Below are 27,696 nucleotides of genomic sequence, written 5' to 3' on the forward strand. Positions count from 1 at the left end.
AGGTTATTGGAGTTGCAAAAGAAACTACAGTTATTACCTGCTGAACAGCTAGGGTACTGTCCATTTCATCAAAGGATTCATCAGGCCAATTATAGAAATCCTATAAAAAAAAACTCATTGTTAAAGCACATACAAAGTCAAAAAAGGCAACAGTACTGAGATTAACTTCAATTCTTAATAAAGATCCAAAGCTGCACTAGAGAAAAAGCTCTCATACTATAAGTAACAGGATTACCAGTGAATAAGGGAACTTTACTCAATGTTTTTAAATGAACACCAAGATTTTATATAACTGAACTACAAGTTACATTTTTTCAACCACAAACCCCTCAAATAGGGCTCCCATAAACTTTTCATGTATTACCTGAAGAGCTAAATCTATCACTTGTTTGTTTACGGTGGTTTAATATTTCTCAAAAAGTTAAGCTGAAAAAGAATCTCCAAGCACTGGATCAGTTTTTTACCTAAAGAAAATGGTCTGTGGTGGGGTTAGGTACTGTTCCATAAGTACTATTGTAGACCGACATTATAAATTATTATTCCAATTCCAAATGGTGTCTCAAATTTCTAAATCAAAATATGAGCTCCATCAAAAAGTAGTCATCCAGTCTTCTTTTAAGGGCAATCAATACTTTTGTGGATCACCTGCACTGGTCCTGAATTCCTCTATAAATAGTCCAATCCACAGATACTCCCCTAAGTGATTAAGAGTCTTTCCATCTGACAGATGTTTGCAGCAAGGTCTACATATGGCAAGGTCTACCTATGTATCCTTAGCAAGCAGTACAATGCCTAACACAGAGTAGTCGCCTGATATCCCCGGGGTCTAACTGGGGGAAACAGTAGTAGTGAACCAATGATCTCTACCAATTAACATGGGTAAGTCACCAAACACCTTAAGCAAACTGGAGCAAACTGAAGAATTCAGTGTATGATACCACATGAATAGAAGTTTAAGAAATCTAAAGCATACCTATAGATATAATGCATACATAGGAAAAGTATGAAGAAAAGGAATGATAATCAACCATCACTGGTTGGAAGGAGTGGGAAGACAGAAGAATGTGATAAAGAGGGATTCATCTATATTAGTAACGTCTTAGTTATGAGGGTAGGTGATGGGTATACCTTCTTAAATGTCTTAAACTTTTCATATTATTCTTTTTTATAGTTGCCCTGTATGAATGAAAATGAATTTCTTTTTAATATGTCAAGAAATAAAAACAACTTTCTGGAAGTTGTTCCAAGATGTCTCTTCCTAGATATCACCTAAGTATTATTGAAGTAGTTTTTAAATTGTTCCTATGTAATTTATACTGAAAGTTGTTTCTATCAATATGCTTTGACTATTCTTTCCTTTAAAAAAATTAAGGTAGTTCTAAAAATATTTTGTTTTAAAAATATTAGAAAGCACATGAAGGAATATCCAGAAAACATACAAAACTGTTAACTGGTAATCAAATGTTTTGTCTCATCACAACTGTCATATAAACACAAAAGGAACCAAAATCAGCTTAATGAACATTCTCATCTATTTCAGGGAATAAACATTTATTAAAAACCAACTACATGTCTATATCCCAATCTAACCAATTAAAAAAAAAAGGAAAAAAAAAGTAGGAAGATATAGCTCCAAATAAATCATTTAGAATAGACCTATTTCAGTGAAGGAAATTAGTGTGACAAGAAATAGGAAAGAAAGCTGCTTATGCAGTCTTTTTTTTTTTTTTTAATCCTGACCTTTCCTGTGATGATTTAACAACCTTGATCTATGACAATGTGGAAAAAAGCAAAGGAGATTTTTTTTATGTGACTTATAACACAGAAAACAGATGTGTTACAATATTAACTTAAAATATTTTACAACATTTCAAAAAAATATAACATTTCAAAATTAAGGAGTAAATAAAAATGGATGGCGATTCTCAGAATGTGAGTACAAAAGTCGACCTCTGAGTATAAGAGAAATGATGTTTCCAAAGAAAAAAGAAGTTACCTGAGAAAAGAGCATTTATAAAGAAAGTTTGAAAAAGGTAAAAACAATAATACATAAATTTCCAGCAATATGTCCATAAAACGGCCAGAAGCAACTGACAGCTAAATCTGATTCTATAATGGGATGTTTAAGCTCAATACTCTAAAATTCAGTACTACAAAAAAACTTGTTAAAGAGAAAAGGTCACCAGTGAACTAAGAATCCAGAGACTATGTAATCTTGAGCAAATGCAGCCGATTCTCTGGGACTCGGTTTCCTTATCTGTATCATGGATCTAGGAAGGTGTCTGGATCTAAAAGATACTTTGAAAGGACTCCCTTTCTAAAATTCTGTACAGCATATTAAAATCTATTCTCTGGCATATGGTCAGAGCTCCATGGTTTTTTCCTGGGTCTTCTTCCCCCCACCTATATCACTTTTTCTTTAAAATTACACTTTGACACATCTCTTCCGATGTTAGAGCATATACTCAACAGCAATGTATTTCAGCTGGTAGGTTAATCACTTCAAATCTAAATGCCTGGTTGACTTTTCTTTATAATGTGAGACATACCGTCTTTTGAAAACCCCCAGAATCAATATCTAAACGAACACCACCTCACCCCTAAATACTGCCCTACTAAAAGTGGACAAAATGACCAGTTCATCCCCTGACTACGCGTCCTGTAACAAGGAATGACATCTAACCAGAGCAGCCCGAGAACGAAAGCTTGATGGAGCAGAGAACAGCTGCAGCGAGAAATGCTCAAAGGCGAACTGCAGGAGGATAAAGTATATTGTCGCCACCCGGATCCGGCTAGACGGGCTGGATGGCAGAGGCCGGGCAGGCACGTCACAAACCAGGAAGGAACCGGAAGCCAGGAAGAGGCTGGCGGTGTTTACACCCCCTCCCGCCGTGGCGCCCCCAACCCTCCCGAAATCCCCAGGGTCTCCACCTGGCGGGCCGCGCCCTCCGACGACGGTCAGCAATGGTTCAGGGGAGAGACGAGAACAAGCAGCCGCTGCTGACAAGCTCTCGGCCCCGAGCCTCGGCGGTCGCCGCCCGCGTCTTCCGCCCACCCCTCATGCCCACCCTCAAGTCGGGGCTCGGCAGGCCTCACGAGCCGCCGCCGCCTCAGCCATACCCAGGGGCTGCGGCTCCGGAAGAGGAGGCCGGGTACGGGTGCCCCTGCCCGCCAGCTTACCGCCCCGGCCCAACCTCCTCTCAGGGGCGGCCAGCTTCCAGGTGCGGCGCGGCTCGCCACCGAGAGTTCCCAGGCAGGGAAGGTGCAGAGGGAGTACCTGCGCCTTGGTGCCCGGCCTGTTCCGCCTCAGCACTGCCGTCCCCTCCGCCATGACCATAGTGCCAGAGTCTGAGCGGCTGGAGTCGATACCCGGATGTAGGGGAAGGCTGCCCGCGCGGGGGGGGGGGGGCGGCGGGGGGAGGCGGGCGAGAGGGGAGGGGCGCGACGGGGTGGAGCGGCGCTCCGGGTCCGGACGTCAGGGAGGGGCGGTAGCTGACGGATCAGCCGTAGTCCGCGCGGAGCAGGGCGGGAGGCCGGGGAGGAGTCCCAGAAAGGACCGGCTGGCGGAGGGAGAGACACAGAAAAGGGAACAGCCGACGACTCACGCGGCGCGACGTGGAGGCAGGGAGAGACATGGCCGCGGGGGCGGGGAGTGGCTTCGGGCGAGCCGGCCCGCACCGAGGGCCCCTGCGAGAGTGAGCCAGGCCGGCGTAACGTGTCGGTCCATCTCCCTGGGCTTACATTAGTCGCGCCGAAAAGACAGGGTTTGCACAATGGTGACTGCTTCAATAAACCCTTGTACAAGCAGATACCCGGAGAAGCATAATTCTGCCCTCGAATCCGCCTAGACAAAGTGGAGAAACAGGCCAGCGGTCTGGGAAAATTCCTCAGACCCCCGCAGGAAACCGACCCAGTTTCAAAAAAGACTAGAGCTTAGACTGTCAAATGATGTTTCCACCATCCGCTGACTTCAAAGCCAAGGACCTTTTCAATGACAAGTTTGTGTAGATAAAAGACTCAGAGGCTAATTATCTGGGTGAGCCTGGACATCTGGTATTCTGCGTTAGGCGGACAAAATTAGCTCTTATTTTTTTGCAAGTCAGAAGCAGGAAGAGAAAACGAATGCCCCTTGACAGATGGTGGGAGTTGTACATCTTTACATGATTCTAAATTTCTTTTGTTGCAAGTTTTAAGTGTTCTCCTAACGTTATGTAATCATGGAAGTTCGGCAAACTTTTGTTTCCTGTTTAGAAACGTTAAATCTTTGATCTGGGATGAGGGAGGCCATAGGATACCAGATGTGAAGCCAGCTCAAAGGGTAAAAACTGCATATAGGAGGGTGATTTCCAAAAGAAGAAAACATCAAATAACCCATCAAATACACCTAAAGGTGTATTGAGAATGCCTGAGACCTGTATCACAGCCAGCCTCCAAAACTGGAGGGAGGAATGGAAGAAAGGTTCGTTAAACTAGTGGGTGCAAATTGCACTGAATAATTGTCAGTGACTTGGAACTTTGCTCAAAGGGGTTAGACAACAGGAAGTTGGTTTGCCTTTGAGATTCCTTCTTTCTGGAAGATGTATAGACTGGTAACTTCTCCAGAGCAAGGAACTTAATTCCATCACTACCTCCTAGTATACTTATTTATTCAACAAATATTTATTAAGCCCCACTATGTGTTCGGCACTGAGGTACAAGTATGAAAAGGCCCAATCTTTAACCATAAATTGCTTAGAGTGTAGCACTGGGGACAGACAGGCAATCACCAATTCTCTTGCTAAATATGGTGAGACTCTAGGACAAGTGGCACCCAAATGATGCCTTCCTAACAGGCATGGGGTGGGCCCGGGGAAGAGCAGAGTCCTAGGTAGGCCTCTAAGTCTGTGAACAACTCTTACCTCCAAGGATTAAATTAAAATTTCCCAGATTGTGTGGTAGTGTCCCTCACTTGGCAAATATCAGTTACCTATAATTGAAGGGGCTCATCTTAATGTTCTCTTAAGTCCAGATTTGTTATATGATTTCACCTCATCTGAAAAGAACAAGAGAAAAACTGAATAAGTAGGGTTTAAATTCAGGAACAGAATATGCATTCATCTCTGAAAAGTCTGATAAGGTTGCATTGTGATGTCGACTCTGGCCTTGCTCACAGGAAGAACCTTGTTCTTTAGAGTTGAAATGTTTCTAGCTCATAACCTTCACATTTTGATTCCTCTGTCAGTCTGCAGATTATGAACTCCAAACAAAAACAATTTTCTAACCAGTGTTTGAGGGGTGAGAGAGGGAAGTGAAGAAGAAGAGAAAGACAGCATGAGTACTAATAAAAATTGCATGTAGTAATGGGTTACTTGAATATTTTGGTTAAAGAAGGAATGATCTTTTTAAAGGTAATATGGCCATATGGAAAAAACTCTGGGATGGGATTCAGAAAATCTAAATTCTCTTGCCTGTTGACTATAAGACTTTGAATGAACTATCAAAAGTTTCTTTATTTGTAATGAAAATAATGCACGGCACTTCTTTCTCTCTACTTCATAGAGGATGAAAGCAAGTATAAAAGTAAATATTCCTGGGATATCTGGCTGACTCAGCTGGTAGAGTATGTGACTTGTGATCTTGAGGTGGTGAGTTCAAACCCCACACTGGGTGTAGAGAGTACTTAAAAATAAAAACTTCAAAAAAGTAAATATTCCTGGACTTTTTTTTTAAGATTTTATTTATTTATTTGACAGAGATCACAAGTAGGCAGAGAGGCAGGCAGAGAGAGAGGAGGAAGCAGGCTCCCTGATGAGCAGAGAGCCCGATGCGGGGCTCAATCCCAGGACCTTGGGTTCATGACCTGAGCTGAAGGCAGAGGCTTTAACCCACTGAGCCACCCAGGCGCCCCAATATTCCTTGACTTTTATTAAAGTTTTAGAAGAAAATATTTTACAAATCCAAAATATCATAAGTAATTTCAAAAATATCTATCTTAGATGAAATTCTCTTTGGGGAAGGTTAAAATCCAAGTAAAATAGTGAATGCCCATTGTGTGAAGGGCAATAAGCAAATGCTGAGAAACATAAATAAGATGTATAAGCTCCTTTCCTCAGAGAATTTAAAAATGAATGGGGAAGGGTGATATGTAGATTACCGTATTTTACTATACTACATAACAAAATGTCAGGGCACCCTGGGTGACTCAGTCAGTTGAGTGTCTGACTCTTGATCTTAGCTCAGGTCTTGATCTCAGGGTCATGAGTTCAAGCCCTGCATTGGGATCCATACAGGGTGTGGAGCCTAGCTGGAAAAAAAAAAAAAAAGGCAGCAAAATGTCTTAAGTCTCTTGTCCATTCCCCTTCCCACGTGTTCTTTGCAAACATACTTTTATCTTGCTCAGTATCCATCTCTCTTCATGTGACCAGGGAAAGGTAAACCCATCTCTAGTTGAGGTTTGAGTCCCTATTGTCCTAAGCCAAGGTTTGGTTAAATGGTAAGCATCTGACTCCGTTTAGCCTAAAGAGGTATAAAAGTATATCTGATGGAGGCCTTTGGAAAGGTTTGGGGGAAGAGTTAGGGTTAGGAGAAAGGTTTTCTTGTTCTTGAGGAGATACCAAAAGAGATAGTTCTTTTTTTCTGCCCATGAACTTTGCCAAGTTCCTTAACTGCCTTAACCATATTGGCTTGAAGGGAGCCAACCTAAGAGCAAAACTGACACACTATGAATGATGCATGAAGTAGTGAAAATGTGGCTTAAAGTATGGGTAGCATTTCTATGTGGAGATGCAGATTTCATCCCAGGCCAAGCAACGTTGAGGCAGCAGGGAAGTATGGGGAGGTATGTTCATAGTTGAACAGATTGAATAATGAACAACATATTTAAAAGATTTCAAACTTAGACAACTTTGACTACACTACAGATGAGAAGATACCAAAGTCCCATGGCACTTCACTTTCTCTCTAAAATTCTAGAACATTCGACCAAATCAGTGATTATAGTAGGCAGCTGCCAAGATGGGTCCCAGTGATTATTATATCCTGGTATGTACACTTTTTAAAAAATTATTTTTTTTAGAAATCTCTATACCCATCGTGGGGCTCAAACTCATGACCCTGGGACCAAGAGTTGCATGCTCTTCCAACTGAACCAGGCAGGTGCCTCATTTCCTGTTTTCAATAGGGCACCTGATGTCTTTCATGAAGTTAGCAGCACTTTCTGTCTTTATTTTCTCAATGACACTAATCCCTATCTAAAATTGTGCTGGGGACCTGGCTGACTCAGTCGGTAGAGCATATGGCTCTGGATCTTGGCGTTTTGAGTTTGAACCCCATATTGAGGGTAGAGTTTACTTAATAAATAAATGTGTGTTATTAATTTAGTTGTTCACTTCTCCCTCCCCAATTTTATTCATTCCTGTTTCTCCAACAGTGCCTGGCACATATTCAAAAAAAAATTAATGACTTAACGGGAACAAAATGGCCTTTTTGAATTGACACTCAAGTCAGGTAAGTACCCACTGATACTTTTGCAAGTCAAGTCTCCAGGCTAAATGCTACTGAAAGGCCATTTTGCAAGACTTGGGCGAAATTTTAACATGTCTTAAGGAACTAGGCTTAATCTGTAAGAGGGAAGGGGGTTGGTTGGATCCATTCCTTATGTCTTATAACAAGAAAATCTCCAGATAAAGTTAAGACTGAAATTTAAAAAAAAAAAAAAACAACTGTAAAAACACCTATAGAAACCATGGAAGAACCTTTAAATAATGGAGAAGACTTTTCAGTTTGACATAATACCCAGAAGCCATAAATGGAAAATACTAATTTAGCTATACTAAAATGACTTCCTGCAAGTTCAAAGCATAAACAGAATCAAAGCCAAAATGATAAACTGGAGGGAAAAACTTATCACAAAGAACCAACTTCCATAATCAATAAAGATATCACACAAATTTTAAAAGGCCAATTGTCCAACAGAAAGACATGTAGAGGATATTCACAGTCAATAGGAATAGTCAGTTAGCAGTAAAGAAACAGAAAAGACTGTCAAACACAAGACGCTCACCTCTTCATAATGATCAAAGTAGAATTGTTTGGGGCGCCCGGGTGGCTCCGTGGGTTAAGCCTCTGCCTTCAGCTCAGGTCATGGTCTCAGGGTCCTGGGATCGAGCCCCCCATCAGGCTCTCTGCTCAGCGGGGAGCCTGCTTCCCCCTCTCTCTCTGCCTGCCTCTCTGCCTGCCTCTCTGCCTACTTGTGATCTCTGTCAAATACATAAATAAAATCTTTTTTTTAAAAAAGTAGAATTGTTTAAGAATGGCAACACAAAACCTTCATAACATCTTCTATCAGTGAGGCTGGGAAGAAATCAGTCTCATACATTGCTGTTAGGACTATTAATTGATAGAACTTCTAGGAAGGGCAACTTGGAGATATGCGTGTGTATATACACATATGACTAAAATCCACATCCCCTTTGACATAGTGATTAATCTTATAGTTGTTCACAGGCAAAGTAATTTATGCAAAAATTTTATTCACTGCAGAAGTATTTCTAATTTAAATAAGACTAGAATTTAAATATTCATCAGTGGAGAATGCTTAAATTATGATTCACCCATATAATAGAACATTATACAGCTATAATGAAAAATTTAAAGTTTTTTTTTTTTTTTGACAGAGATCACAAGTAGGCAGAGAGGCAGGTAGAGAGAGGAAGGGAAGCAGGCTCCCCGCCAAGCAGAGAGCCCAACGCGGGGCTCGATCCCAGGACCCTGGATCATGACCTGAGCCAAGGCAGAGGCTTTAACCCACTGAGCCACCCAGGTGCCCCTATAATGAAAAATTTAAAAAGCTCTAGATTCTTTATAGAGTCATTCCAAAGACTATTATAAAAAAAGGTGTCAAATGGTATGTATGGAATGTTATTTTTTGAAAAAGAAAAAATGAATATATGTATTTTACATACATGAGACACACATGTATACATGGCATGCGCAGGCACATACACATGCAATGTATACATAAGATACCCCTGAAAATATATAATGTAACACTAGTTGCCTCTGAGGATGTAACTGTATGGCTGGGGGATAGGGTAGGGAAGGATACTTTTAGTGTGTATCTCCTTAGTGTATATCTTTTCTTGTTTTTAGATTTTATTTATTTATTTGAGAGCAAAAGTGAGAGAGATCACAAAGGGAGAGGGAGAAGCAGACTCACCGCTGAGCGGAGAGCCCAATGCTGGGCTTGATCCCAGAACCCTGGGATCATGACCAAAGCAGAAGGCAGACGCCTAACCATCTGAGCCACCCAGATGCCACAGTGTATATCCTTGTGAATTTTTAACTATGTGAATGCTACCCATTTTTTTAACTTATTTATTTGACAGAGAGAGATCACAAGTAGGCAGAGAGGCAGGCAGAGAGAGGGGGGGAACCAGGCTCCCTGCAGAGCAGAGAGCCTGATGTGGGCTCGATCCCAGGACTCTGAGATCATGACCTGAGCCGAAGGTGGAGGCTTAACCCACTGAGCCACCCAGGCGCCCCCCCCCATTTTTAAATAAAACCAAAGTTTAAGAAACAAAATAACAGGCCTGACTCAAAATGTTAAGGGACATCTAGTCCCCTCCTTTTACAATTAATTCTTAAACTAAGAGGTGATTTGTCCATGTCACATAACCAGTACGTAAGCAACACAGGATCCGAGCTTGGACTTGACTGGGCTTTCTCTAGAAGGTTGCGTAAAGGTAAAGGAAACCATATAAATACTCTTCACAGAAATAAAAAGTTCAAAATTCCATTTTGGTGTGGGTGCAGAGAAAACAAACAACTTGCTGGAAGAGGCATGATTTGGTGTCACTCTGGAGAGCAATCTGGTAGTCTTTACCAAGAAGATTAAAAATGTTCACAAATAGGTAAGTGCATGGGAAGACTTGCCTTATCAGATATCAAACTTACATATAAAAGTTTATATTTATATTGAATACAATGTGGTAGAATAGAGAAATCAATGGAACAAGGCTATAAAACCCACAAATAGACTTATTTAAAAATTTAATGTACAATGAAGGTGATTCCTCACATTTCAAGGTGGGGGAGTGGATGGTGGGTGAAATGGATAATCTAACAAAGTTGACACAAGCTAATTGTTGGTCAAATAAAGTCAGACACATAACCATATAGTAAATAAATTATGGATTAATTACTTACATGTTCAAAATTTTAAAAACTACTAGAAGTGAAATTTGACTAGCTAGAAATTAAAAATGCACATCAAATTAGGACAAATATGGCAAGTTAGTACCTCTAATATATAAAACCTTATGATCCATATTGGTTGGTGGTAATGCAAAATGGTGCAGCCGCTATGGAAAACAACATATAGGTTCCTCAAAAAAAAAAAAAAAAAAAATAGACTGAACTTGGCCAGTTCAGTCGGTGGAGCGTGCGACTCTTGATCTTGGGGTTGTGACTTAGAGCCCTGTGGTGGGTGCAGAGATTACTCAAAAAATATAGAATCTTTTAAAAAAATTTAAAATGGGACCACCAAAGTGCTTTTTAAGATTTTACTGGGGGGAGGGGCAGAGGGAGAGGCAGACTCTTCGCTAAGCAGAGAGCCTGGTGCAGGGCTTGATCCCAAGACCCCAGGATCACGGCCTGAGCCAAATGCAGCTGCTTAACCAACTGAGCCACCCAGGCACCCCAGAAACTACCATAGTTCTATCTAGCAATCCCACTTCTGCATATTTATCCAAAAGAACGGAAATCAGAATCACTAAAAGGTATTAGCACTTCTACGTTAATTGCAACACTATTCACAAAAGCTAAAGATGTAGAAACAACCTAAATGCCTACGTACCAGAAGAATGGACAAAAGAAACGTGGTAAATACATTCAGCTTTAAACAAGGAAATACTGCAATATGTGACGTGAATAAACTTTGAGGACGTTATAAATGAAATAGCCAAACATAGGATAAATATTGCAATAATCCATTTACGAGTTATCTAAAATAGTCACTCATAGAAGCAGAGTAGAATGGTAGTTGCCAAGCACTAGGGAGGGGGGAAAATGGGGCGCTGCTAATCAAGACATAACGTTCCTGATAAGCAAGATGAAAAGTTCTAAAGATGTGTTGTACAACACTGTGCCTATAATGAACAATACTGTATTGTACACTTAAAAATCTATTAAGAGGATAAATCTCACGGTGTGTTATCATAATAAATAAAAATGAAATCTTATAATGCCAACTTTTTAGATAAAAAATTTTGTAAAGCATACACTTTCTGGAATAATAGGAGCGAAAGCCACGTTAACAGTAATACTCACACAGCACAACTCATACAGTTCCTGGTAATTTTATTCTCAATTTCCCCAACTTTTGGTGTCAAATAATTTATGACACATTTTTTTAAAGATGTTAATCATTGAGAAAGAGATTGCATTTGAGGTGGGAAGAAAGGTACAGCGAGAGTCTCATGCGTGGAGCCCAAACTCACAACCTTGAGATCATGACTCGAGCCCCAATCAGGAGGTGGACATTTAACTGACTGAACCACGCACGCACCCCTTAAGGCACACTTTAAAGTCAGACAAACCTGAGTTCAATTCCAGGTTATAACTTAAAAGTGGTGTCACCTTGAGCAAGTTATTCACCTACAAGGCAAGGAATATCTGCCTCCCAGGGTTGCTATGATCACATGTAATTAAACAAGGTTATATATTAAATGCCTAGACCAGTGCATGGCAAATGCTCAAGAATGGTAGTATAATCACAAAAATTCCAGTTGGAATTTTACGTCCGTTATTTTTTCTGTTGACCAAAAGATAAAGGACAGCATAGTGTTGTGAAACATGTGGTTCCACACCCTCAGCACCCTGAGTTTTGGTCTACGTTTCTCAGCCTAAATTCTTTTCCCTACTCATTCCCAATATAATCTCATAATCTAAAATTATTTTAAGATTTTATTTGTCAGAGAGAGAGCAAGAGTGTGAGCACAACAAGCAGGGAGAGCAGCAGGGAGAGGGAGAAGCAGGCTCCCTGCTGAGCAAGGAGCGCAATGTGGGACTCAATCCCAGGACCCTGGGATCATGACCTGAGCCAAAGGCAGACGCTTAACCCACTGAGCCACCCAGGCGCCCCTAAAATTACTTCTTTAGCAATTCTTCTAGGCAAGCATTATGGGACTACTGCCATGGTACCAAAAAAAAAAAAATTCCCCCATCCTTCTAATTTAGATTATAAACGGAGTCCTGAAATTTTAAATATACCAAGGATAAACAAAGGTTTGGAAACTATTGCCTAAGATCTCAAAACTCATTTGCTTGGGTGTTTGAAAAACAAAATTGGGGAACATGGCCTCTGCACTGGTTGCCTAGCTACAATTTACCAGCCACAGAGCCTTGAAGAGGTTTCCTCATCTCTACTCAGTCTTCTCATTGGTAAAACAGGGAAATCCATGCTTGACAAGGTTGTAAAGAGCAAAGCTGAATATCTAGCTGTGCTTCAGGGACAACAGGAAACTGATGACCCACTAGGGTGCTGTAAATCGAGCTTTTCATCATAATTCTCATAACTGAGGATGACAAAGATTAAGCTTTAGTATACCAAATGGCACTAACACATACATTAATGTAAATACACAGTTTACTGATGACATGACCAAAAGTTGAGACTTATTCTGTGCAACTTATAATTTTTTAAAAAGAGATATCATTTGAGAGAGCACAAGCAGGGAGAGCAGCAGAGGGAGAGGGAGAAGCAGCCTCCTTGTTGAGCAGGGAGCCTGATGTGGGGGCTCAATCCCAAGACCCAAGGGCTCAGACGCTTAAAATGACGGAACCACCCAGGTGCCCATCATTAACAATTTCATTTAGATTTCAATTCCACAAGACAAACACAGGTCACACTCTAAAAGATATGATCACACTCATTTTTAGGTAACCAAGATTAGAAAATATGACCAAGAATAGCTGGTCTGAAAAGCAAAGTCTAGGGGTTTGTAATTAAGTCTGAAGGACTGTTTGGGTTCAAATTCTCTCCCTAGCTGCTATAGCTAAATTTAGGTATTTGTCCAGGTCTAACTCCATTTCCTATTTTTCAAATTCAACAAATTATGAACTAGATACCAATTATTACCTCTCATACCTGATCTACCTGATCTCAGTGGTTACCCATACCCATCAGGTATGGCTACCCATACCTGATCTCAGTGGTTATCAACCATGATTGAAATGTCTATTGAGTGCTTAGAATTATCTGACAAAGCAACCACAGATGAAGTTTTGGACAGCAGCATCTGGAGGTAGACTGCCAAATCCCGGCTTTGCCCCTTCCTACTGAGTGTGTGATTATTACTCAATCTGCTTGAGTGCCTTACCTTCCTCATTTGCAAAAGAACTACCATACCCTACAGGGTTGTTCAAATATTTAAGATAAGCCATGCACACCAAGTACCCACAACAGTAGCCAGTGGACAGAAAATGCTCCTGAGGTGTTGGCTGTAATCACCATCATGCAGCACCAGGCACATAAAAGGCATCCAACCAATGGTAGCTGTTAAACCAGCCATGGATTTTTGCCAAGTAAATTATGTAGTAATATCAAGTATTAAAAACTAGACAACCTCACCAAGTTTTTCTAAATACTTACAAAACAAGATATTTAACCCTAGCTCCGTAAGTGAAAAACTGAACTTCAATATAAGCTTGTTATAGATGAAGTTAAAATACTGCTACTTTGGGGGGCTGGAGGGGTCGGGAGAGGGTGGTTGGGTTATGGACATTGGGGAGGGTATGTGCTATGATGAGTGCTATGAATTCTATAAGCCTGATGATTCAGACATGTACCCCTGGGGCAAATACTACATTATATGTTAATAACAGTAATTTTTTAAAAAGTACTACATTTAAAATATAACTAAGTATAATTCCATGGCTTTATATCAGCATCAATATCTATGTAATAAAGTAAACTCAATGTGAAGACTGGAAAGCCTGTTTCCCAGAATTCTCTGCAGGTTACTTAGAAACATAAAACAAAAAACACTGGGGAACCCTAAAACCAGCTTAAATCACCAAATAAAGATTAACAACTCGTTTATCCATTTTTATTTGCTAATGTTTTATCAGTACACTAAAACTAAATTTTAGAGACAATGGATATTATTAGTTTGGATACTATTAGTTTATTATAAAAGAGACATGAAAATTATTTACATGATGAAAGATTTCACAACTTCACTGGAATGGGCAGCTTCACTTCATGCCATTGTAATAATGATTTCAGTCCACATACTTTCCAAGAATGTCACCATCTCTAAATAAGAAATAATCCTGCAAATAGAGAAACCATTAGTTAAGAAAACTAATAACAAATATTTAACTTTTAAAACAAGTTATTTATTTATTTGACAGAAAAAGAGCACAGGCAGGAAGAGCCCCAAAAGGTACAAGGAGCCTGATGTGGGACTCGATCCCAGGCCCCTGGGATCATAACTTGAGCCGAAAGCAGCTGCTTAACCAACCGAGTCATCCAGGTACCCCACAAATATTTAACTTTTAAGAAATAATAAATTTACACACCTTGTCATCTAGAACGACTTTGGTGCCTCCATATTCTGGGAGAAGAACTTTATCTCCAACTTTCACACTAACTGGTTGAATCTCTCCACCCTTAAAAAATAAGGATATTTATCAGTAAAACATCTAGTTTGAGAAAATTTATACCTTTTATTAACTAAATATGCTTATTCAAATCAACTGTTAAAAAAAGATTTGGGACCAAATGATATGATTTACACTATAATCACAGTTCTTGGCTCAAAAATATCACTGCAGAATTACTTTAAAAATGCACACATAGAGGCTTAAACTAAAACCTAATTTCAGAGTAAAGTTCAGAGTTAGAATGGCAACGCTAACTAAAGCTAACTTTTTATTGTTAAATATTAACATAACCTCCAGACTACGTGAAATAAATCAGTTTTAAAAAACCAGATATAGTGGTCATGTTTAACTTCTTCTAATACATACAAATCCAACAGGTATTTCCAGAATTTGGAACATAATACTTCTTTCATGATTCCATCTCCTTTACATCAAAGTGCAGATTTAAGGAGAGAGCCTGCAGCATAGTGCCCCCTCCTCAGAGCCTTCCTATTCCCGACTCCAGGATACCTCCTTGCTAGAACTTTCTTAGAGGCGACTGGAACAATGCGATTAATGTATATGACCCTAAAGGCACTATTCAGGCTGACTTTGAGATCTGAGGTTTAATCAATTAATTGGAGGAGAATGCCTATAAGCCTAAGTCTGATCTGTTCCTTGTTCAGAAGTATACAAACCAAGGCCAAAAATGGTTAAAAGACTAGGGCAATCAATAGTGTTAGAGATTAGATCTAGAGTTTAAATTTCCTCTCAACTCCTAAACGTACCCATGGATCATCCTTAAGTATTAATTTTTGTTTTATCAAAACTTTAGAATTTGAATAAAACTTTGGTCATACTAGACTATCAAAAGGTTATTAATTTTAATACTCTGCAACTCTCCATCACACAAAAAAAGCAACTTCATTCTACAGTCACTTTCCTTTAAGAGGGAGATGAGACGCGCCTGATTAGGGAATGATCCTGAAAATAACACAATTTAACAGATTCCTTTTATTTTTTTTTAAGATTTTACTTATTTATTTTAACAGACTACTTTTAATAATCACCAAGGATTTCTTTTTTCACCTCCACTTCACATAAAAATAGTTCCACGTTAGCCCCATTTACCTTTCCTTTAGAGCCGGATCCAACAGCTACTACTGTCGCTTGCAACACTTTTCCTTGAGATTTTTCTGGAAGCATGATACCGCCTTTGGTTACAGTTTCAGCTGCACTCCTTTCAACTAAAACTCGGTCAAAGAGGGGAAGAAACTTTCTAAACGCCTGTCCTGCCTGTAAGAAGAGAAATAATAAATCTGAAACAAAAGCAGTTACGTGTTTACCTTCTAACCGTTACACATCAAAAAGCACGTGTGGCTTTCCAAATCAACGCCAAAACTCAAGATTATTCGTGCAAGAAAACCATCTGAATATTCTGCTCTACATTCTGAGTTTAACTTCCCATTCCGCATATGTTAGGGGTCATTGTTGCTCCTCTGGTCAGCAATCAAACGAGCTTTATGGGCAACCTTCGTTTATTTCAAGGTCAAGTATTTTTCCTTCCTCAGATTTCCCTGGGAAACTTCAACAAAAACAGTCAACCCCTGCGCCTGGAGCCACGCTTTTCAAGATATTACATACCCACAAAGGCCTCGCAGGAGACTCGTGTGTGCCGTGGCGCGTGCGGTCCGGTCCCCGCCCCCAGGACCCCAGGCGTGCCGGGGACACGCGTGCACAGCCCTTGGCGGAGAGAAGGGTCGGTGCGCCCCGGCCTCTCCAGGGTTCCTGCAGGCGCGTGTCACTCAGTGACCCCCACCCCTCCCGCCAGGCCCAAACAGAAACGTCCGCCATCTCTGCGCCTCTCCCTGGCCTCCGGCCCACGCGGGACTCACCATGACTCCGGCCGCCGCAGTCCGTACTCTGCTCTAGAGCTGCCGCCGCTGCAAGGAGACGCGCAGAGCGACCCCGCGGCCACGTGAACGTGAGAAAAGGCCGCGCAGCGCGCAGGCGCGCTGGCTCCCGGCCCCCGCTCCTCCCCACAGAAGAGGGCGGCCGCACCAGCGCGCGCTGCGATTCGCCCCCAGGTCTGCGCGCCGGCCGCTGACGCGAGGACAGGGAAGCGGAAGAACAGAGGAGTTCTTTCTAGGCTTTTCTAGGCCGCCCGCCGAGGTGAAAGTACTAGCTCTTCGCCCCTCTCCCGGAAATGACGCGCTCTGAACCTTGACCCACAGAGCGCGCCGCGCTTCCCGGAAAGTTCTGGAACCGAGTGCAGCCCGGGAACTAGCCTAAGCCGGCCGGAGCAGGCTGCGCCCGCGGGCCTGGCACTGCTCGGGTAGGCAGGGGCGGAGCTAGCGCGTGGCCCGTGCCGATTGCGGGGCCCCGGCCGACGGGAAGGGGTGGGAGCCGCCCGCACACGCGGTGCGGCGGGGCGGGGGGAAAGCGGCGGAGGGAGGGGACACGGGCTCTTTGCCGTGCGCGCGGTGCACTCTGTCCCTCACTCGTCTGCGACGGCCTGCCTCACCGTGCGCACGCTCCGCCGCTGCCCCGCAGGTACACGGCCGTCCCGCGCCGCCGCTCCGGGCGCCCGGGACCCCCGAGCCGGCCCTCTCCCCCGCTGCGGTCCCGCCTGACTGGGTCGGCGGGCGAGAGCCAGGGCTTTTCCTCGGCGCCGCAGGCCCGGACCGCCGGGCCAGGCCTCACGGGTCCCTTTCGGTGCCCATCACGTGCGGCGTGGATTGCTCGCCGGGGCAGGGCGCAGGAGGGAGGGCTTGCCCGGGACTCCGTGTGCAACGGGGGAGTGTATTCACGTGGGCTTTCCGTTGCAACCCTGTCGTGGTCGACTGTGGGGCGCCGGGGAGGGTGGTCGCAGCCGCTTCTGGTCCCCTGCACCGCTCTCCACTCTTGACCTTGCTGAGGGCGTCCTAAAGGAAAGACACGTGGGGCCGGGCGGAGTGGGCCGGGCCGGAGCCCCCAGCATCGCCGCCCTGCGGGCCGCTCTGATACAGTAACCTGAGTGGTTACATGAAGACCCATCTCGCTAAGCAGATTTTTGCACCGTCAGGAATGTTTTTTCTCCCTTGGTCGCTCTAGTTTGTAGCCCACCCCTTACCTGCAGACTTGGTTTTTCAGGAGGACATTTGGAGTGGATTTGTTTTCAAGGCTATTTTAGCGGTGAAAGAGTAACTCGTTTTTAGCGGTCGGGGTAGGTGGCCTTGGGCAATGCGATGGTGTGCTTTGTGCTGGTGCTCTAGGCTAGGCGCGGGGACGGCCTCACGTGGGGACTTACGCAGGTAGTTGCTGTTCTGAACCTAGTTTCCGTGGCCCGGGAGCAGTGACTGGCAGAGGTCAATCCAACTTATATCTAACGTTTCTTGTTCTTTTGTGGTGTATAGATGCCCTGTTTGCTGTAATACACAGAGGTACTGCTAGTATTGATGTACTGCTAATCTGATTGTTTCCCCCCTCCACAGAAATGCTTCGATTACCCGCAGTCCTTCGCCAAATTAGGCCAGTGTCCAGAGCACTGGCTCCTCATCTCACTCGGGCCTATGCCAAAGATGTAAAATTTGGTGCAGATGCCCGAGCCTTAATGCTTCAAGGTGTAGACCTTTTAGCCGACGCTGTAGCCGTTACAATGGGGCCAAAGGTATTGATGTTTTTTATTCTGTTGCAATTTATAATATTGAGTTGAATAATATTTTAATGGTATCAGATAATCACACCAAACTATTGAATGGTAAGTACTTCCGTGTCCATGGTTGAGAAACCCCAATATACCCATAAGAGTTCCCAGTTACTGCTTAATCTTTTTTTTTCTTTTACTCAGATACAGTGGTCTTAAAACTTAAACTGTTTCTTTAAAATTTGCGGAACTTTCTTTCCTATAATGTATGATGTAACCGAGTAGTAACTCACAGTTGAAAGAGGATTGGCAAATAGGCAAGCGAGATGAAGTCTACCTTCCAAGTTTTAGATTTTTTCCCAGTAGTTCATACCATTGACGGAAGTATGTAATTTATCTCCTGTCGTACTTCAAGTATGTGCCTGTAGGTGCTAGTTTTACTTAATGTTTTTCTGTTGTCCATTCTGTTCCAAAGCACATTTACTATTTTGTCTCATTTAACAGGAGGTTGGTGAGTGAGGGGTAACAAATAATTTGAGAAGGCCTTTGAGGGTGGTGCACAAGTGAAGTGATGGCTTGATTTCAGATTGACAGCTCCAATATCAAAGTGTTGATATATACTGTATATACAAAATATATATAAAAATATGGCATGCCTCACAAGTAGCAGTTTTGGTTCAAATACAGAAGCTGCCAGTGCTGTTTGCACCATAACTGAGATGTAATATGGAAGCAGCCTTCCCTGGAAGAGTGACTTACACTTCGCTTACTGTTAGTATTTTAGTAGCTACATTTTAAAGCGAGTTTAAAAGTAAATTTTCACATTACTATCAAAGGTCGTAGGCACCGGACAAAACTTAACAATAAATTATGTGAAGAATATTTTCAAATTTCATTATAACCTACCAAGGTGTTTTGGTATATCTTGTGTGGGTTTGTGGGGGGGGTGGTCGTCGTTGTTTTTAATGAGATGACATCTCTTGGTCTCTAGGATTTTTATCTTCCATAAAATCTCATGCAATAAGCACTTGGCAACAGAAGAGGTCATTTTGTCTATAAGCTAAGAATACTGATGAATTTGCTTTTGAGATTGATGCTGCAGATCTGATAAAAGTGACAATTTGTGTTGGGACTTTGAAGTAATTATCTTATTATTCAAAACTGCTAGTTGTGTTTTCAGCTAAATAGCACTTAAAGTATGTGTTCTGTCACATTTTTTTGTTGTTGTTCTCTATAGGGAAGAACAGTGATTATTGAACAGAGTTGGGGAAGTCCCAAAGTAACAAAAGATGGTGTGACCGTAGCAAAGTCAATTGACTTAAAAGATAAATACAAAAATATTGGCGCTAAACTTGTTCAAGATGTCGCGAATAACACAAATGAAGAGGCTGGGGATGGCACCACCACTGCTACTGTCTTGGCACGCTCTATTGCCAAGGAAGGCTTCGAGAAGATTAGCAAAGGTGCTAATCCTGTGGAAATCAGGAGAGGTAGGAAAGTCTCTTCATTGTCACCACAGTGTTTTGAAGTGTCTTAAAAAGTTGATTCTTGTTTCTCCTCTCTCAAAAAAAAAAAAAAATCTGAGTTTTCCTTCAGCAAATAGTGATTGAATTCTTGGCTTCTGTGGTATGTGCTATGCTAGGTGTTAAGGAGGAAAATAGGACTAAGACATCACTTGTCCTTCTCTCCCCTGTGTTATGAGCTCCCAAACCCCCTTCCCGCAGCACATAAGGAAAGTTTATTGGAGGATAACAGCATGTACTGTGTACCTTGAAAATAGTACACTTTTGGGGATTAGCGTAGGGAGAGATTATACAGTTTCGATATTTTATGAAGTAGGGTTAAACTAAGTCAACCAGGATGTCAGTTTTTTTACTATATATATAAAAACAGGGTTTTTTGTTTGTTTGGTTTTTGCTTGTTTTTACCTCGTAAGAGCACATGGTACATTACTGGTCTTCATTCAGTTTTCTTACTGCTTGCTTTGGGGAACTAGGCCACAATTTAAAGATCTGCTTTTCAGCATGAGCTTCATAGTGACATAGACTTAAGTCCTGCCACTGCCGTTTTCTAGCTGAGTATTAAAACTTGGTTCTTCTGTCTTGAAAGTGTAATTGCTACTTATCTCTAGGGCATATTATTGTCCAAAAGGAGACTTGAGAGTAAAGGGGGATGCTAGTAACAGTTTTGTCAAAATTGGCATCCCAGCCCACTGATGTGTCAGCATTCCATTTATTCCCGTGTTTGAGGTCCAAATGAATGTGTTACATTAAAAGCAGTTTCAGGGGTGCCTGGGTGGCTCAGTCGGTTAAGTGTCCGAGTTTTGATTTCAGCTCAAGTCTTGATCTCAGGGTCATGAGATCAAGCCCCCCACCGGGCTCTGTGCGGGGCATTGAGCCTGCTTAAAATTCTCGCTCTCCCTTTCCCATCTGCGGCCCCCCCCTTCTCTCCAAGTCTGAGTGTAAATAACAGATAAGTATTAACTGAGGTTATTAAGATTACTTCTCCAAGAAAAGGATTGTTACTACACGCCTTTCTTTGGGTTTTTTTGAAGTTACATTTCTCAAAGAAGGGAGAGCCAGCACTAACCCCAGCTGAACAAAATTGGGTTCTCTTAAATCCATGTTGTGATGCTGTTGACTGCTGAAACAAATATATTGCTTATAATTACATATTAAATGAGGAAATTTCAGGTAATTAAAAAACCTGTAGGGGCATAACTGTGTCATTAAATTGAGAGAAGTGTTGGGTGACCCTGTTGCGAACATACAACATGATTGGATTGGGAATAGTTTACACAGAATGAGTTAAATGGTGAGATTCTTGAAATTACACACTGTTCTTTTTTCCTTAGTTCAGTTTTCAAAATAATTTTGGCCTGTGGGTTTGTCTTGATCTGTGAAGGTTCCTGTTTCAGTGCATGCCATTCAACTCCCTGAGATTAGGAAAAGTGCTGGCACAGAAGCATTGTATAGGCTATTAACACATTAAAACATTTAACATGAACTGAAATTCTTACTTGACCCGGAACCATTAGAGAGTAAGTATTGTAATGGCATTTATCCTTGAATCAGGTGTGATGTTAGCTGTTGATGCCGTAATTGCTGAACTTAAGAAGCAGTCTAAACCCGTGACAACCCCTGAAGAAATTGCTCAGGTAAGGATTTTTCATATTTTATGATAAATGTGATCAGTGTCAGGATAAAGATACCAACCAGTCACTAACCTTGAAAGCATTTCTTACTGCTACAGAACATTTGAAAATAATGTAGTGACCATTACTAGAGTCTTGGTGGCCTGCCACTTTAGTTCCACATGGCTGTGAGTAAAACTTCTTTCTATGGAAAATATTCTTCAGCCACTTGTCAAAAGGTGCATAATTTTTTGTCATGTTAGAATTTTGCCACTTTTTCGGGAGCAGGGGAAGCCTCCCTTTTTAAAAAAGAATAGTTGTATGTTTATTTCATACCTTTTAATAACAGTGTAGCCAAGTGATGAATTTTAAAAAGATTGAAAACAATTAATGCTTGGTTAGAGCTATTAGACCATATCATCATTGTCCATACTCTCCTCCCTGCCCCCCGCCATCACTTTGGAAGTTACTAGGAAAGGGAGAGGAGCTGATTGAGGATGCTGGCCTTAACCTTTTTAACTTGGAAGAGTAACTTGATTGTTTTAGGTTGCTACGATTTCTGCAAATGGAGACAAAGAAATTGGCAACATCATTTCCGATGCAATGAAAAAGGTTGGAAGAAAGGGTGTCATCACAGTAAAGGCAAGTGTTTTTAATGATGGTTTGGAAAGATTGATGATCAAAACAGTTTTCAAATACAAAAATTTAAACTATACGTTTCTTATATTTGAGGCCTTTATGCATAGTGTTAGCATTTATGTACATTAGAGTAGTTACTGAGTTTTGTGTGAATTTTTAGCCTTTGCTATCAGGAATGAATTCGTTCTAACTTAAATGATACTGTCTTCTAGATGTAAAAATTCAGATACGCAATTTGGAAATTTTTGCAGAATTGGAGTTGATGCCCTACAGCATTTGCATACTTAACGCTTGTGATCAGTAGGGTGTCTTAATCTGGCCTATCGTTAACATTTTTTGTGCTTCCTTAATGAAATTCATAAAACGAATTGATTTTTTTTATAGGATGGAAAAACACTAAATGATGAATTAGAAATTATTGAAGGCATGAAGTTTGATCGAGGTTACATTTCTCCATACTTTATTAATACCTCAAAAGGTAAGTCAGTAAATGAAATTTTAGAAATAGAGCTTGTGTGTGTCAGACTGTAAGCATTTACCAGGTCATACTTCTAAGAAAATAAATACATATGTATTCCAAAAGTTACGGTAAATAAGAAATGAAAGGAAAAACATGAACTCATTAGTCACTTGAAATGTACTGAAACTATGGTTTATAGGTTTTTCATTTAAATAAACTACAGCTGTTTTCAGAATATTGTTAGCTTTTTAAGTTGGTTTGAAAGGTTCTTTGTTTTTGCAGGTCAGAAATGTGAATTCCAGGATGCCTATGTTCTGTTGAGTGAAAAGAAAATTTCTAGTGTCCAGTCCATTGTACCTGCTCTTGAAATTGCCAATGCTCACCGTAAGCCCTTGGTCATAATTGCTGAAGATGTTGATGGAGAAGCCCTGAGTACACTCGTTTTGAATAGGTAATAAGTCATGGTATTTGGTTTACATTTCCAAGTAAAAGGCAATTTTTTTGTTTTGATGTTTGAAATCTCCAATATGTACCCCCACATTGAACCACTTGTGTTAGTATCTAGCATTGTGTGTAATATAGGTGTGGTTCATGAACTCTAGGTCCCATTATAATGGTTCGTTCTTTTTGAATGGGTCTGTTTGAAAGTCCTTAGTATTTTGTGCAGGTTTTTCATAAAATAGTCTAAGTTTGTATGTCATGTCTGTATTTTTATTATAAATGTTTACAGTTTTGAAGAAATGACTTTGTTTCTGGAAAAATATTTTCACAATTTTAATTTTGCATAGGAAGAAGTAAGTAAAGTATTTTTCCAATTTTAGATCAAAGTGTATTGTCAGTGTGTTATATAATCTCTTAAAGTTTTAATTAATGTTCAAATAGGGGAATTGACACATAACCTAAGATAAATTGAGGTCTATTCATTTAATTTTAAAATCTGTAATGTATTTTTTTTTAAGATTTTATTCATTTGACAGAGATCACAAGTAGGCAGAGAGGCAGGCAGAGAGAGAGGCGGAAGCAGGCTCTGGGGCTCGACCCTGGGATCATGACCTGAGCAGAAGGCAGAGGCTTTAAGCCATTGAGCCACTCAGGCGCCCCTGTAATGTATTAATTCTGACTTTAAGACAGGTAGTTAATGCTGTAAACAGAGTTTTAGGGTGTTATTGGGGTGCCTACCTGGCTCAGTCAGAAGAGCATAGTCATTCCAGTAGTAACTTGATTTAATACTATGTAGAACCCATAGGATAGGGCTAAATGCTCATTTGATCCCCAAATTTAGTAATTAGTAATTGTTCTGATTTTCACAGTCTATAAAACTGTTACCACTGTGTTTAACTTTAAAGTTTTTTGTTTATATTAACATTTTTATTCCTGGGTTGTTTAATGGGAAAGTAACTGACGATTTGTGAAGAAGGTAATTGGATATTGGCAAATACGGATGAATGGAAAGTTGCTTTTTCTTGTCTTTATTTGACCAAAAGTTTTTAGAAAGCGTGGTTTCCAGGGGCGCCTGGCTGGCTCAATATACGTGTCTGCCTTCAGCTCACATCATAGTCCTGGGGTCCTAGGATTGACTCCTGCATTGGGATCCCTGCTCAGCAGGGAGCCTGCTTTTCCCTCTCCCTCTGTGCCCCCCCCCACTTCATTCTCTCTCTCTCACTCTCAATAAATGAATAAATGTGATTTTCTAAGTAGTCATAGTATTTAAAACTTAAGAACTAGACAAGCATTTTTATTAAATTTAAGTCTCATTATTAATTGTTTTTAACAGGCTGAAAGTTGGTCTTCAGGTTGTGGCAGTCAAAGCTCCAGGTTTTGGTGACAATAGAAAGAACCAGCTTAAAGACATGGCTATTGCTACTGGTGGTGCAGTAAGTAAAATATATGTGACCTTGGTTTACTAAATGTTTTATACTTCCAGGCCTAAAATTTATAGGTAGAGTTTATTTTCCACAGTGAGATATTACTGTCTGAACTATTTACTTTGTGTTTCTCTTGGATATCTGTGAGGTGAAGGTTGGACTAAAGAGTGCTAAGATGCCTTCTCTAACTTGCCATGAGTCTTGCCCAAGAATAGAGTTATTTGACCACTCTGTTTTCAAGAAAACAGTGGAAAAGATATAGGACTTAGAAGATTTTAGGATCTAAGGTCTAGTCCCAGTTCCACAAAAAGTGACCTTGGAGATGTTTGAGTTTATTCTTTCTCAAATGAAGCTGATTATATTGAGGATTAAGTGAGAGGTGGGAAATACTGTGAAAAACTTGATCAAGGCTTATCTGGACTAGGAATTGTCTTTATCTCACATTTCAGAGAAATACAGTATTACGAGATGGTTCTCTCACCAAAACACTAGCATGATGTATTGTTGATAAACTTGGTATAATGAAAAACTAACCTGCAACTGATTCATTTTTAAATGTTTTTGTGTAGGTTTTTGGGGAAGAAGGATTGACTCTAAATCTCGAAGATGTTCAGCCTCACGACTTAGGAAAAGTTGGAGAGGTCATTGTGACCAAAGATGATGCCATGCTCTTAAAAGGAAAAGGTGACAAGGCTCAAATTGAAAAACGTATTCAAGAAATCATTGAGCAGTTAGATATTACAACTAGTGAATATGAAAAGGAAAAGCTGAATGAACGTTTGGCAAAACTCTCAGATGGCGTAGCTGTGTTGAAGGTAAGATTCATTGCTGTAAATGAGCTTCTTGGGTTCCGGGCCCAAGAATGATCTTGTTTCTGTGGTATTCCCTAATAGTGCCTTGTAACCAACATGTTTTGGGACATGGAGATAGTATATACTCTTCTTCCTTAAAACCAGAATTGAATCTTAGAAGTGTTGTTGTGGAAAAGGTGTTTTATTAATGATCACTTTGGTATTAGACTGATGTGGGACACGGCACTCACCCTATTAGCTGTTTAATCATGCAGTCGTTTTTAAACAAATAGGCAACCTTTATTAATATACCTTTTTAAAGTAAACCCAGTGCTGTTTAGTGACTTGCCAGTCAGCATCTTGAATGGGAGAAGCACATACTAACTGGAATTCTTTTAATCTTTAGGTTGGTGGGACAAGTGATGTTGAAGTGAATGAAAAGAAAGACAGAGTTACAGATGCACTCAATGCTACACGAGCTGCTGTTGAAGAAGGCATTGTTCTGGGAGGGGGTTGTGCCCTGCTTCGGTGCATTCCAGCCTTGGATTCATTAAGTCCAGCTAACGAAGATCAAAAAATTGGTAAAGTTGCCTTACGAATGAGTTGATTTGCAGTCTCACTTAAGTCTAGTAAAATGTTGTTGCTGCCCGTTAAATAGAACAGTAAATAACAAAGCAGTTTCCAGAATGACAAAGATAGAAGAGCACTGATAATCAGAAAATATGTGAAAGATCCAGTCACGTCTTTGGAGGGAAATGATTTGAACTGTGAAATTTCCCAGTTGGGGTTTTCCTTTATCAGCAGTCTCACAAATAGAATTGTGTTGTAATTTTTACAAAAGAATGAAACTAAATTTGCTTAAATTTGTTATCTTTAGGTATAGAAATTATTAAGAGAACACTCAAAATTCCTGCAATGACCATTGCTAAGAATGCTGGTGTTGAAGGATCGTTGATAGTTGAGAAAATTATGCAGAGTTCCCCAGAAGTTGGTTATGATGCTATGCTTGGAGATTTTGTGAATATGGTGGAAAAAGGAATCATTGATCCAACAAAGGTAAATAGTTAACCATTTTCTAAAAATTCAAGAAGTCTTGGTTCAAGTCTTGTTCATTTTTCACTAAGAAAAAAGGTAATATTTTATCAAACTTTTTTCTTAGGTTGTAAGAACTGCTTTATTGGATGCTGCTGGAGTGGCCTCTCTGTTAACTACGGCAGAAGTTGTAGTCACTGAAATTCCTAAAGAAGAGAAGGACCCAGCAATGGGCGGAATGGGTGGGATGGGAGGGGGTATGGGAGGTGGCATGTTCTGATTCCTAGAATAGTGCTTTACCATTATTAATGAACTGTGAGAGGAAGCTCATGCTCTGCTCCTCAACCATAACTTCAGAGAAGTCAGTTGAAGGAAATGACTGAAGAAAAGGCTGGCTGATGTTTAAGAAAATCACTATAACCATCAGTTACTGGTTTCAGTTGACAACATATAATGGTTTACTGTTGTCATTGTCCATGCCTACAGATAATTTATTTTGTATTTTTGAATAAAAAGACATTTGTACATTCCTGATAACTGAGTGCAAGAGCCATGTACCAATGTACTGCTTTCAACTTAAATCACTGAGGCATTTTTACTACTATTCTGTCAAAATCAGGATTTTAGTGTTTGCCATCACCAGATGAAAAGTTAAGCAGCCTTTCTGTGGAGAGTAAGAATAATTGTGTACAAAGTAGAGAAATATCCAATTATGTGACAACCTTTGTGTAATAAAAATTTGTTTTAAAGTTAATTGTGTTAGCCTTTCCATGATGTAGAAGTTCAGAGAAATGAAAGCCAATAGAGGAGGGGTAGGGTTTGGTACAAGCGTGTAAAACAGTGTTCCACCTGCAGTGTTCTCCTGTTTCTTTGCTAAAGACAGTCACATTACCACAGAGATAATGGAAAATTTTAAAGGTGACAACTCATTCCTGTGGAGACAGTATTTTATGTTGAGGTCTCGTCATAAAGGGGCAATCTGTCATTTCTTGTGGAGGTGAAAAGAGATTTCAAAGCCACGGCATAATAAGAAACAGATTCTTGGGGCACCTGGCTGGCTCAGTTGGAAGAACATAAAACTCTCGATCTTGGGTTTGTGAGTTTCGGCCCCCAACTGTGTATAGAGATTACAAGGGGGAAAAAATGGATTCCTGTTAGGTGAGAAGGGCGAGGTTTGTATTGTAGGTGTGTACTTAAGTGGAAAGAAGAGAGCTGTGCCATTCAAGCATAATGAGTAGTGGGGAAAGGCATTCTCACGTGATAGGCTCAGCCCAGTGTCTTCACTTTTATTAAGAATTTAAACCACATTTCTGGCTCAGTGCACTTGGTCTTTATTAGAAATGGAAATATGGCTTATTTTTGTAATAGTACCTGGTGTGTGCATGTTGGGGGCAGAATGATTCACAAGACTTAATTGCTTTCTAAACTTACATTATAAATTGAAGGCATAAGATCTTGTGAAATGATACACAAGTTCTTGCTTTCACCTGTGCCAAAAGACCTAGTCTGCTCCTCAGTTTGGCCTT

General features: G+C 40.8%; 2 protein-coding genes across 4 annotated transcripts in view; one reads left to right on the top strand and one right to left on the bottom strand.

Moving 5' to 3' along the window:
- Positions 1-16,741, bottom strand: part of HSPE1 (heat shock protein family E (Hsp10) member 1) — a 41,621-nt gene extending 24,880 nt beyond the window's left edge. Inside the window, exons 1-4 of one of the 2 annotated variants that reach the window (XM_080798678.1) lie at positions 16,521-16,741; positions 15,757-15,921; positions 14,563-14,652; positions 14,074-14,313 (exon numbers count right to left, since the gene is read on the bottom strand). In XM_080798678.1, the coding sequence (XP_080654804.1) occupies positions 14,263-14,313; positions 14,563-14,652; positions 15,757-15,921; positions 16,521-16,523 (309 nt within the window). In that variant the 5' untranslated portion in view covers positions 16,524-16,741 and the 3' untranslated portion in view covers positions 14,074-14,262. Of the gene's footprint in view, positions 1-37; positions 101-3,277; positions 14,314-14,562; positions 14,653-15,756; positions 15,922-16,520 lie in introns of those variants that run through there. The other variant, XM_080798677.1, reaches the window with a different exon arrangement.
- Positions 16,675-26,924, top strand: HSPD1 (heat shock protein family D (Hsp60) member 1). Of its 2 annotated transcripts, none has more exons than XM_080798676.1 (12): positions 16,675-16,960; positions 18,099-18,274; positions 19,488-19,740; positions 21,325-21,407; positions 21,930-22,025; positions 22,407-22,500; positions 22,765-22,933; positions 24,257-24,356; positions 24,917-25,162; positions 25,545-25,719; positions 26,016-26,194; positions 26,298-26,924. In XM_080798676.1, the coding sequence occupies exons 2-12, from the start codon at positions 18,101-18,103 to the stop codon at positions 26,448-26,450; spliced, it is 1,722 nt and encodes a 573-aa protein (XP_080654802.1). In that variant the 5' UTR covers positions 16,675-16,960; positions 18,099-18,100; the 3' UTR covers positions 26,451-26,924. The 2 variants fall into 2 exon arrangements, with proteins under 2 accessions (XP_080654802.1, XP_080654801.1); XM_080798675.1 differs by lacking the exon at positions 16,675-16,960 and adding an exon at positions 17,046-17,178.
- Positions 26,925-27,696: the final 772 nt, after the last annotated feature.

This window comes from Martes martes, assembly GCF_963455335.1.
Source record: "Martes martes genome assembly, chromosome: 3".
Classification (NCBI taxonomy): domain Eukaryota; kingdom Metazoa; phylum Chordata; class Mammalia; order Carnivora; family Mustelidae; genus Martes; species Martes martes.